This window comes from Schistocerca americana, chromosome 1 (assembly GCF_021461395.2).
Source record: "Schistocerca americana isolate TAMUIC-IGC-003095 chromosome 1, iqSchAmer2.1, whole genome shotgun sequence".
NCBI classification, from domain to species: Eukaryota; Metazoa; Arthropoda; class Insecta; order Orthoptera; family Acrididae; genus Schistocerca; species Schistocerca americana.
Window position 1 is genome coordinate 985,838,937 of NC_060119.1, and position 12,973 is coordinate 985,851,909.

At 44.8% G+C, this 12,973-nt stretch overlaps 1 protein-coding gene across 1 annotated transcript in view; it reads right to left on the reverse strand.

The window, feature by feature from the left end:
- Positions 1-12,973, reverse strand: part of LOC124595787 (transcription factor collier) — a 480,633-nt gene that overhangs the window by 366,566 nt on the left and 101,094 nt on the right. The window contains exons 5-6 of the mRNA XM_047134679.1: positions 9,128-9,201; positions 6,152-6,220 (exon numbers count right to left, since the gene is read on the reverse strand). Coding sequence (XP_046990635.1) covers positions 6,152-6,220; positions 9,128-9,201 — 143 coding nt within the window. The remainder of the gene's footprint in view (positions 1-6,151; positions 6,221-9,127; positions 9,202-12,973) is intronic.

Sequence of the window (12,973 nt, forward strand, 5' to 3'; positions counted from 1 at the left end):
TGAGCTAGTGATCATTCCGTTATTATTGAGTAACATAGACGCACTACGTCCATTCTCAACAGTAACTAACGCTCAGGACGGTTACAGCGTAAATTTAAAGCAAAGATGATTTGCATCGTCATAGTGTCGTCTATTTTCAGATGCAGAAACAGCCTACCAACTTTTGTTTATCTCGCCCAACTCCTTCTTGCTAGTGGGATCTTTTTCCGTCAGTGTATAACAGGAGACTACCTTTTTGATTTAATATACATCAACTTTCTGACAGCAGTTTATCTAGACTTCTTACAAGTTCTCACTTTTAGAATTTATTGTCGTTCACTAACTATATTTAAATATTTTTCTCTTCACCTCTCTATTCTGGTAACTAACATGACAGTTAGAACAAGCTGTGCATGTTTACGCCAAATTTGCCAGCAGTTGGCGGTGGTGCTAGTGCTAGGTGCCTAGCACTTTGCTTAATTTTTTTTGCGCGCATCAGAGCGAAAGCATCAACACGTGTGAGAGCACGGGGCGGCTACCCGCTGACGCAACGACAAATTGGCGAGCGGCTGCTGCCTCGGCGGGCCGCGTAATGCGTTTCCCGTGTCGGGCCGTCCTCTTCCGGAAAACATCCTGCCGCTGCCTCTGGCTCTGCCGCTGCGGGAATTCCCCGCGATCTCGCCGACCCTGTAAAAGCTTCCAACAAGCCGGCCCAGCTTGCCGCCCTCGTGTAAACTGACTCTCGCTCTGATCAAGCCTACGCCGTGGACGCTACCACGCCCTTTCTTTCCCTCTCGTAGCGAACTCGCACATCTCCATATTCCACGCACACTTAGTGTGGCCGTCATGAAGATTGTCTCAGAGCCGCTTTTAAACTAGCGGCTACGTTGCCTCGATCGACTAGTCGCATCAAGTGAGTCTACAGCAGCGCCCCTCGTGTTTTATTTCTGTACTGAGTCTCGCCTTTCACGAGTGGTCGCTTTTGTTACGTCAGCATCAAAGATGAGTCTCTTTTGTTTTCTTATGAATCTTCCGTACTCGCTTGTAAATTACTATTCATTTACGTAGTACACAATTAATTTCGGCCTTATAACTATTCTCAATAGCAAATTGAAATGTCATAAAACGTCCGACATGCATAAATGACATATCATCGTCAAAATCACATATGTCTGGTCTTACCAGTCGTCGTATTACAGGATGTGGGCTCGTATCCACATACTACTAAATATGACGATAACGGGCCCGTCAGCATAAAAGTAGCGGAGTATTGTGTTGTCACTAGAGAAGCACTAATAGCGGAATGGATTCATGAGAAGTGCTCAGTGATGTTGAATGTGGACTAGTAACTGGATGTCACCTGAGTAGCAAATCCATCAGGGACATTCCAATCCCTCTAAAGCTGCCCAACTCGACTGTTGGTGATGTGACTGTGAGGCGGAAATGTGAAGGAAGAACCTTAGCTAAACCAACACCAGACACGCCTCATGTACTGACGAATACGGACCGTGGAGCGTTGCGGAGAGCGGTTGTGAAAAGACGCATGAGATACGCGGAAGGAATCATTCGTGGGTTCCACAGTGCTGCCAGCAGTCAAGCTAGCTCAGTGACGGTGCGTAGGGAGTTAAAAAGAAGGGGGGGGGGGGGGGGGGGCGATGGTCAAGCAGGTCCCCATAAGCCACACACTTCTGTAGTCTGTGCTAAGCGACGCTTGAGACGCTGTAAAGACGGACCCCACTGGGCAGTGGGTGACTGGCGACGTGTGGTTTGCAGTGCTGAGTAACACTGTACCATGTGGCAGCACGATGGTTGAGTTTGGGTTTGGCGAATGCCAGAAGAACGTTACGTGCCACCATGTGTAGTGTTACGGTATGGGGGTGGTTTTCGTATTTTGGGTGTAGTCCCCTCATTGAGCTTAAGAAAACACTAAATGCCCAATGATGTGAACAAATTTTACACTACTGTGAACGGCGTATTATAGAGGAACAATACGGAGACAATGATTTGTTTGTACCAAGATAACAATGCACCCTGTCATACAGCAACAATGTCAGGTAATACTTTGTTGACAAGAAAATGCCTGAAACAGACCTACGCGGTTAAGGCGCTCAGTCCGGAACCGCGCGACTGCTACGGTCGCAGGTTCGAATCCTGCCTCGGGCATGGATGTGTGTGATGTCCTTAGGTTAGTTAGGTTTAAGTAGTTCTAAGTTCTAGGGGACTGATGACCTCAGATGTTGAGTCCCATAGTGCTCAGAGCCATTTGAACCATTTTTTTGAAACAGACCTAACTGCCAGTCCCGACCTGAGCCCAATGTAACACGTCAGGGATGAGCTGAGCTAGAACATCGACGTAGCTACAGGCCCCAAAGCCCAACATCCTTACCTTCTCTGGTTTAGGGCCTCATTTCTCCACAGACATGTAGTCTCTTCATTGAAAACGTCCCCAGCGCAGTTCAAGCTGTCATAAAAGCGGGAGGTGGCAACACACCACATTAATATCCAGTAATAGATGGCTGGGCACTTTCGATCAGACAATGCGTAGACAGGTAGGCACTACGCGAGTGGTCCGTGGATCTGCAAGTAAAACGGGGTCATCTTGGACGGTAGAAACGGACGTGTCATAACTTCCATACGCCAGTTAACAGGCTTGGCTTGACGATCGCACGGACCAGCCCATTCGACCGGTCCACCTCTAAATAGACGTCGTTAACTGAAACAAGTGAGATGATCAATACTTTAACCGGTGAAATTTTAATGCTGTAGAAATAAAGGCAGCATATGAAATGGTTATGTTATGTTAACCGGGCACCTAGAAACGACGGAGAGGCTCCGTCCCCGCCGCAGCTGCAGTGGTCCACAACCCGAAAACGACTACCGCAGTCGACTTCACCCCTCCGCCGCCCCACACCGAACCCAGGGTTATCGTGCGGTTCGGCTCCCGGTGGACCCCCCCAGGGAACGTCTCACACCAGACGAGTGTAACCCCTATGTTTGCGTGGTAGAGTAGTGGTGGGGTACGCGTATGTGGAGAACTTGTTTGCGCAGCAATCGCCGACATTGTGTAGTTTAGGCGGAATAAGGGGAACCAGCCCGCATTCGCCGAGGCAGATGGAAAACTGCCCAAAAACCATCCACAGACTGGCCAGCTCACCGGACCTCGACACGTCCGCCGGGTGGATTCGTGCCGGCGACCAGGCGCTCCTTCCCGCACGGCATATGAAATGGTAATTTATGTATTATTACTGTTTCCATAAACTTAATGCGCTACATAACACGCCTGCTAATCTTTGATCTGTTACCCGCCCGTCGTTGAATAAAAATGGTCTTCGCACGTGTTACCCAAGTGCTCATCTTTAGTCTCGCAATTTTATTTCCGTTTAAGAATCAAATGGTTCAAATGGGTCTGAGCACTATGCGACTTAACTTCTGAGGTCATCAGTCGCCTAGAACTTAGAACTAATTAAACCTAACTAACCTAAAGACATCACACACATCCATGCCCGAGGCAGGATTCGTACCTGCGACCGTAGCGGTCGCCCGGCTCCAGAGTTTAACAATCCTCTGATGTAACACATACTCGTTCGATTGACAGCCTACTGAAAATTCGTATACGTCATGAGCATGTAAAAGTAAAAGTCTTATTTTTCCATCATCACGAGCAGAGTTAGTGACAAAAGACCGTGGGGAGGCAGAATGAGATCCGTCGTGCAGCGAGGCATCACGAGTGGGGAGCTACGCGCAGTGATTAGATGGCCTGCATATTCTGAACTGTGAGGAAGCGGACAAAGCAGTGAGGTGTCCCGCGCCGGAAGCAGCAGTGAGGGAACCGTGAGGTGTCGCGGGCGCCCGCGCCTCCCCAGGGACGCCATTTTGTCTCCCCTCACTTATTCCCGAGGAGCGCCCCCTCCCTGCCCTTCTTCAGAAATAGACGCGGCGCGGGCTCGCCCCGCGACTGTGCCTTGTTTACTTAGGCGGCGCACCCTCACTTATCCTCGCTATAACACAGCACTGAGGCACGCTAACACCTCTATTTCCACGCTGCTCCCGCGCTACTGGGATGCATTCGGTGCTGGCGGTCGTAGCGAGGGAAATCGTGTTGTGCTTGCGGAAACAAACTAAAACGTTTCTTGAATTAGAGGGAAGGAAGACCGGGTTTTAATCTCGTCGACATCGATGTCATTAGAGAATGAACACAAGCTCGGATTATGTCAAGGATGGTGAAGGAAACCGGCCGTGCCATTTCAAAGGAGTCATCCCGGCATTCGAGTGAAGCGATTTAGGGAAATCACGGAAAATCTAAACATGGATGGCCGGACGCGGCTTTGAACCGTCGTCCTCCTGAATTCTTGAGTTATAAACAGTGAGAGGAGGACAAAGGTTCTCATCTTTGCAAAATTAGACCAAACTGAATATATTCCAAATTTAATATATTAAACATCCGTTAAACTTTTATTCTTTAAATTAAATATATGAAAACGAAATAAAAAACTGAGAACTGTCTGTTCAAGTATTGAGTAATTAGTGCCCTACGTATAACAAGACTCATTCGTTATCAGAATTGTGCACTCCAAAAAATGGTTCAAATGGCTCTGAACACTATGGGACTTAACTTCTGAGGTCATCAGTCCCCTAGACCTAGAACTACTTAAACCTAACTAACCTAAAGACATCACACACATCCATACCTGAGGCAGGATTCGAACCTGCGACCGTAGCAGCAGCACGGTTCGAGACTGAAGCGCCTAGAACCACTCGGCCACAACGGCCGGCCTGTGCACTCCAAAGACGGTGGTGACACCTTTCAGATTTCTTTCCTTGTGGTTCATTAAAATCATGCAACAGCGTCGAATAATATTCAGCATTAACAAGAAATACCTTTCCGGTAGTGTCAATATACAACAAGTAACGCATATCACAGTGAAACTTACGGAAAGAAAACGCTGTAGATACACAATAGGTAGAGCAACTAATGTACAGACTGACTTACCTTCAATCGACGCGCTTTGTCCGTTTAGATGAACCGTTTGGTTCTGGTATGAACGACCTTGACTGATTGACATGACTCCTAAGGGCTCTTCATTTAAGTGAGATTGGACTGTTTCGGCCGCAATCTGACTCAATAATATTCTTCTGCCTGTGTGCGTGGTGAGTGCAACGGAAATCAACGATTTGGCTCGTGTTGGTGGCAACCTTCCGCACGTGTGCCTGCGCAGGTCGTTGTTTAAGCCTACTAATGGGTCCCTTACAGGTCATAAAAATTAAAATCTAATGCTTCAAACGGTAAACTATTAAACTACTTCCTGCTTGATACAGTTACAGTAGCCCAACCACAGTATCTAAATTTCGGTTTTTATTGTACATCAGAAATCGTTGCACAAAAATCGTTTGCTGGGAATTATTTTACAAAAGAAATTACTTGTGCAAATCAAGAAGTAGTTTACGCCTAAAATTGGGGCAATGCATTTTTTCTTCAGGATAATCCTTGAAGAGAATATCATCGTTTTAAATTGTCACGATCCAATACAAGGGCGTATGTTATTTAGTTTTGGATTGTTAGAATTATTCTGTTACAATTTTAGGTTTAATGAGTTTTATGCTGTGTGTAAACGAGTGCATTAAATTTTTTGAAATACGACTTTCAAATACAAGAAAATGCACTTTTCTTCTTCTTTCACAAACCCTTTATGTTGGATTGTTTCTCGAAAATTTTTTTAGTGTTAAATCTAAGACTGTATTTTTTCGAACAGTCAATGCGTTTCTTTCTATGAACAATCGATTTACATTCGAGACTGAGTAAGTTATTTCTCTCATGTTCCCTGGACGATGATCTAAGAATATACACCACAGATACTTTATTACCAATGGGGAATGTTAATGTTGATCTGTATCTATAGACATATCAACGAATATGTCATACAAGTATTCCGAAGCATTATCGATAGAGCGCATTGTTTCCTGTTCAAATCAAAAGCGAAATCAGCAAGAACGCATCTGTGGAAGTTATACAAATGCATATATAAATGGCTAAACCTGCTTCATTGTGGACAAATTTGAGTACAGTACTGTAGGAATTAGTCTAGTGTTTTTTTTTTTTATTTTAAGGTTCCAGACACTGAGCAACAAAATACTACTTTGAAGCAGTCGCTATGGTAATCTGCAACGGTCCTACCTGTCGATGATGACGGGGTCAGAGGGCGTTTCGTTGCGGTTGCCGCAGCTCTTCTTATCGCAGCACCGGCTGAAACAGTCCAACAGCAGCGATTACAGTGCCGCCACGTACGTCATGCAACTCACACTTTATCTGTAACGGAACAGAAACAAGCTACTGCATGCATTTGTCTGTCTAGACGAATTTTCAGACCAATCGTAACTAAGACACAGCTTCAGTAACATAACATAAGTGCAGGTCGTTACGGGTAGTACGTGCGTTTGGAGTTGAAAGATTAGAAGAAATGCGTTTGGAAACAATAAGAAGAGCATTTACTCTTCTGTTATCACTGCTTCTAAGCAAATAGTGAGCCCAAATTTTGTGATACATAGCGATTGGCTGAGTACTAATCACGTCTCAGATACTAAGTATAAAGTAAGTTTAATTTATGCTCACAACGAATTACTCGAGCTTATTTGTTTGTGGATGGACGAATAAGCATTAGGAAAACTCTGTTGTCGAGAAGCTACGTGTTCTGCGTAGACAGAATGAAGTTCTAATTCTCCAGCAGTCCGCAGTATATCTTATTGTACGAAAATACCAGAGGTACTTTCTTCCACTTTGCATATACATAAAATCTCATAAAGTAATTATATTAATTTTTTATTTGTAACGTACTTTTGCTTTTAATTTACAATTGCGTGTTAAATATGAACAATGACGTTATGATGTTACGCGTGATACGAATTGCTTACGACGCATTATGAGCTGTAAGTTACGCAGTACGTACATAACGATCTTCTTTTAGTATTTCTGCACATCAGTTCTGGTACTGCTGAGTCATTCTTAGAGACGAAAACATGGAGATCCATTTTAACCACTCATTACGATAATGGATAGTATACTATTAAGAATTTAAGGTCATTAGCACCAAAGTCTACTGTGCGTAAGATAGTAGGACGAAATTTATCAAAGAAATGAAGTCATTCAGTTCTCTTGGGAATGGGAAAAACTAATGTGTTTTCAGGAAAGCATTGACATGAAAAAAAAATTCTGGGAAATAGCTCATATAATAGAAACTGACGACAATAGTGGCACAAAAGCTGCGAATGGATTACTCGCTAGCCTGAATTGAGAAATTTAAGAGTTTCAGGGTGCACTTCTAGTCAAATTGAACCGAAAACTCGGGCTGTACGTGCATACATCCCACTTTAATTGAATGCAAATTCATAACGATGCTTTCAAGAGGTGACTTTGAAATGCAATCAAGAGATATTGAAATCCGGAGTAGCGCAGAGAGAGAAAGAGGTGTGGGTACAAAGAGAGAGAGGGAGAGAGGGAGGGTGGGAGGGAGGGAGGAGAGAGAGAGAGAGAGAGAGAGAGAGAGAGAGAGAGAGAGAGAAAGAGAGAGAGAGAGAGAAAATAAAGGTGAAAGAGGGGCAGAAAGCAAGTCTTTTACGCAATTATCTCGTTTCGGCATCTGACGTAAGACTCGTAGCCGTATGCTAAGGGAATTGAGTTATTTCGCCACGTACACTCTCCTCGTTAAGCCTTCCGTGTCCGGAAATGTGACAGTGCCCCTACAATTTCCTTCCATTTGTGTGATTTGTATTAGATTTTGCCATAGCACACTTCAGGCTGGACTTATATATTTGTTCTTTTTTTCATAATTTTCGTGTTTTGAGTACAGAACCTGAGTAAGATTTACCGCGTCAGACATGAATTTCTTTTGGGTATGCTTCAGACTACAATTATAGGAGTCGAAGAACATGAAAGGAAGCATTTGTTGAGAAGAGAGTGAGGCATGGTTGTGGTAAATCCCCGATGTCATTCATATCGTATATTGAGCAAGCAGTAAAGCAAACCAAAGAAAAATTCTGGGAAGGAACTTAAGCTAAGGGAGAAGAAATAAATAATCTGAAGTTAGTAGGCGACACTGTAATTCTGTCAGAGACAGCGAAGGACTTGGAAGAACAGTTGAGCGGAATCAACAATGTCTTGAAAAGAGGTTATAAGAGGAGTATCAACTAAAGTGAAACAAGGGTAACGGAATGTAATCGAATTATGTCACACAATGATGAGGGAATTAGTTTTGGAAACGAGGCACTAGATGAGGTCAGCTATTTAGGCAGCAAAGTAACTGATGATGACAGAAGTAGAGAGGATATAAAATGTAGACTGGCTATAACAAGGAAAGCCCATCTGAAAAAGAGGAATTTGTTAGCATCGACATAAATTTGAGTGTTAGGAAGTCTTTCGTGAAGGTATTTGCCTAGAGTGTAGCCGCATAGGGAGGTGGACGACAAGCAGTTCAGACAAGAAGAGAATAGAAACTTTTGAAATGTGGTGCTACTGAAGAATGCCGAAGAATAGATCGTTAGATCTAATAAGGAAGTACTGAATCGACTTGGGGAGAAATGAAATTTATGACGCAAATTGACGAAAAGATGGGATCGATTGGTAGGACACTTTCTGAAGCATCAAGAAATTGTCAATTTGGTACTGCAGGAAAGAGCGGGCGGTAAAAATTGTGGAAGGAGACCAAGATATGAATACAGTAAGCACCATCAAATGGATGCGGGCCCCATTCGTTAATCGGAGGTGAAGATGCTTGCGCAGGATAGACTAGAGTGCAAATACTCTTTAAACCAGTCCTTGGACTGAAGACTGCAACAATAAGAACAACATTTTGCAAACTGATTTCGAACGCTACTGCGGCTTATCTCTTTGTCACGTCAGATGCCGTGCTACAACTATAGTTTATTCTCTTGGTAGTTAACTTAAGGTTTGAAGAGGTTCTATGTTTCTTTTTTTTGGGCTGCAACCAACGCCTTACAGCAATATCATCTCTTCAGTACAACGATTCTGTTAAGGCAGTTTGCATTTCTGATTCCGCATTTATTTGAGTTGTTCGCAGATACTATGAATAGAGTTAACTTATTATATTAAGAACGAAGTATTTGTGGTAGAGATAGGGCACAGAGCAATCATACCAACCTGCACATGACTTCGTGCGTAAGCAGCACCCGGCACATCTCGGGGTTCTTGTCCTGTCCCTCGTACATAATGGCCTGGAACACAAAAATACATTGCTATCAATATGGTGTGTTCATCAGAAGAGTGATCTGGACGAAACTGACACGTTGCAGTGACAAATGATTTGGGACTGCGTGCAATACAAATCTCTCTCTCTCTCTCTCTCTCTCTCTCTCTCTCTCTCTCTCTCTGAAACAAACACACACACACACACACACACACACACACACACACACACACACACAACAGGCAATCGAGCGAGCAAAAATACTTACAGATGCAAGAGTGAATATGAATATGTAAGCATCTCTGTGACAAACAACGGATTTGTTTTAAGTGTATCTTCTAGCATTTTTCATCTGAATCGCACCGATTTTTGAGCCAGGGAAACATGCTATAGCCGGTAATATATCCCGTCCTTTCAATCGAAAATTCACTGTCAGGTTATTTGATGGAAACTGATATTTCGTTGATTTGCAAGACGTTATAAGAAATCCAGTGAGTAAGAGAAGATCAATGTTGACATTTTAACTTTGTATAATCACACGCCACTATTGGTCCGTAACTTTACGCTAGATCTCGAAAGAGAATCACTTAGGAAAGGATAGAACTCGATCGAGAATCTGCTTGGGGTCAGGGTTTATTTTGTTGAAAGTCATACCTTCTTGAAAGCCGTGTTATCTATATATACAAAAACATGATCCAGTTTTGTGTAAGTCGATAAGTTGTCTACTTTTCACGCCTTTGATAATAAAATCGGTCTTAGGAAAGAAGACTTGATATGTCACAGTGTCAGAAAAAGAGGGTGATTTCAGTCTTCCGTGTGCCACCTCACAGGTTCTCCTCTCTCTCTCTCTCTCTCTCTCTCTCTCTCTCTTTATCTTCGTCTCTCCCTCTCTCTCTTTTCTTAAAGAAAAGAGGAGTTCTTCTAAACAGAAAATTTTTCCGGACACGGTGAATTCATAAGCGGATTTCCGGATACTGTGCAAATTAACCAAATGGTTCAAATGGCTCTGAGCACTATGGGACTTAACATCTGAGGTCATCAGTCCCCTAGAACTTAGAGCTACTTAAACCTAACTAATCTAAGGACATCACACACATCCATGCCCGAGGCAGGATTTGAACCTGCGACCGTAGCGGTCGCGCGGTTCCAGACGGAAGCGCCTGGAACCGCTCGGCAACACCAGCCGGCTCCAATGTAACCATCAGCTGTTGTTGTGAAAGGATACAGCATGCAATGTTCTGCTTTCAACTTTCATATTGATTTGTTTAGTCTCTATGTCCGTCCCGTAAGTTCACAAGTGAGAAATGATCTGAGTAAGTTGTCACAGATCACGGTCATGGAAGATGAACTAATCAAGAAATCACTGGAAACAGAAACAACCTTAAAATATGTCTGGGAGTAACCGCTCACAGAGATCTAAAGTGGGATGACAACGTAAAGATAATTGCCACGCTGAGATTCATTGGGAAAGTTTCATCGAACTGCAACTCATAAATGAAAGAAGCTCTTAAGAAACAGTCTTTCAATCTATTCTCGAGTATCGCTCATCATTCTCGGACCCTTAGCGTGTTGGATTAAGAGAAGACGTACAGAAGACACAGCCAAGTTTCGTCACGAGTTCGTTTAGTAACCGCTAGAAAGTGTCCATCATCACCATTGGGTTCGGACGAAAGTGTTAGTGAAGCCTTTCAACGTTTTTTGCCGCTTCGATCGAGTAGCTAGCTCTATTGCGGTTTATCTGTGTAGCTTATCACGGTAGCGCTCAAAAATATTTCCTGTCTTAATAAATTAAGCAAGAAACAACGCGCTTGTTCTGTAGCTGTGTTACTGTTGGGGCGCGGGCAGTGTAGAAACGCGCCATTTCAGTACTATGAATAATAAAAAAACATAAGTGAATTGGCTCTTTGATTAATCGAGTTTTGATTAATTTATTACACGTATTTAAGAGACTGAGCGAGGTTGTGCAGTGGTTAGCACACTGGACTCGCATTCGGGAGGACGACCGTTCAAACACACGTGCGGCCATCCAGATTCAGGTTTCCCATGATTTCCGTAAATCACTGCAGGTGAATGTCGGGATGGTTCCTTAGAAATGGCACTGCCGCTTTCCTTCCCCATTTTTGACACAATCCGTGCTTGTGGTCCGTCTCTACTGACCCCGATGTCGACGGGACGTTAAACAAAACCTTTCTTCCGTATTTAAGAGCATTTGCAGGTTCTGCCCATGCTACGAGAAATTTTAAGATACCGCCACTATTACACAACGATCAAGAGTTTTTATGTTGTTTTCGTGTGGTGGGCAGCGGTATTAAAAGCGTTACGGAGTTCAACGTTTTACTTCCTCGCATACATGGCCACAACGAGAAAATCAAACAAATTAGACTTGATACAGATTCTTACCGGCTGACGGGCATTTTTGCATGGCAGCGTTTGCTAACGGAAGAGCTTCGAGAGATGTGACAGCAGTAGCAGTAGTTTCTCCATTACACTCTGTAAGTTGGCTTGCAGACTACGGCTGCGGACGCAGTACGGGAGCGCAGTGTGCCTACACAGAGCCACCTCTATCGGTGGCAGCTGCAGCGTCGCCATAGAGGAGGGCGGCAGCCGCGGCGGCGCCGTGTAACCGGATACCGGCGGCGCCTGCCCTGCCGCCGTTGCCGGCCGCTTGTTGCCGGGCGGCGCGCGGCCGGTCGCACATTTGTCACGGGATAATCTGCCGGCCGGCCGGATGTCGCTCAACATCCGATCTGCGCACAAAGGCGCGCCTGCGAAAGTTAAACAAATCAGCGGATTTAAAGCGCCGCCGCCCGGTCCGTTTAGTGATGAGCTCGAGATTACATTTGGGCGGGCGCGCTTGCCGGCACGCGACCCGGCCGCGCGCGCACAAAGATTCAATTTGGCCGGGGTGGGGGTGAGGGGGGGGGGGGGGGAGGGGCGGCTAGCGGAGCCGCGGCACGCGCGCCACGGGGAAGGAGGCAAAGCTCTGCATAAGCCGACTCTCACTGCAACAGCGCGATCCTCCTCTGCATCTCCCTGCGGCCAGGCTCTCACTCCTTAAATCATCGCTCTACACCTACATCCATAGTCCGCAAGTCACCTTACGATGTCTGACAGATGGTACTTCCGTTACCTGTACTGCCCACACCCCATCCCGTTTTCACTGTTATATTCACGAGTTGTACGTGAGATCAACGCGTGACGATAAACCCGCGTGTGAGCTCTAATTTCTTAGATCTCACGACCGTGGTCACTGCGCGAGACGTTTGTGGGAGGGAGTAACACGCTGCCGACTAATCTTGGTACTCATGATCTCGGAATTACAACAGTAAACTTCTCCGTGATGCACGACGTTTGTTTTGTAGTATACGGTATTGCACGATGTCGTATTTATTCGCCGGCACCGGGCAAGCAATTTCCAATTAAACATCTATCCTGTACGGGAGTATACATAACGGATGTACGAGCGCAAGTTGTAGACGCTTGGTTGACGACATATGGAAGCTTGAGTCTGGCCGTGGAGGGTAATCCGGCAGCCTGTGTAAGGCGACCGCTCACTATAAGCGGGAATTGCGAGTTCGACTCCCGGTTCGACACAAATTTGCATAGTCGTCATTTCGTTATAGAGCTGATGGTTGTCCATATTCGCAAATGCAAATACGTCTTATGTATTTTTCCCGTAGCGTCTGCCACTGGAGTTTGTTGACTTTGGATCTGTACCTTTTATATTAGTCCAACAAGATGGTCCCAGATTCATGAACAATATTCAAAGATCGGACGAAGAATATTTTTGCAAGCCTCTC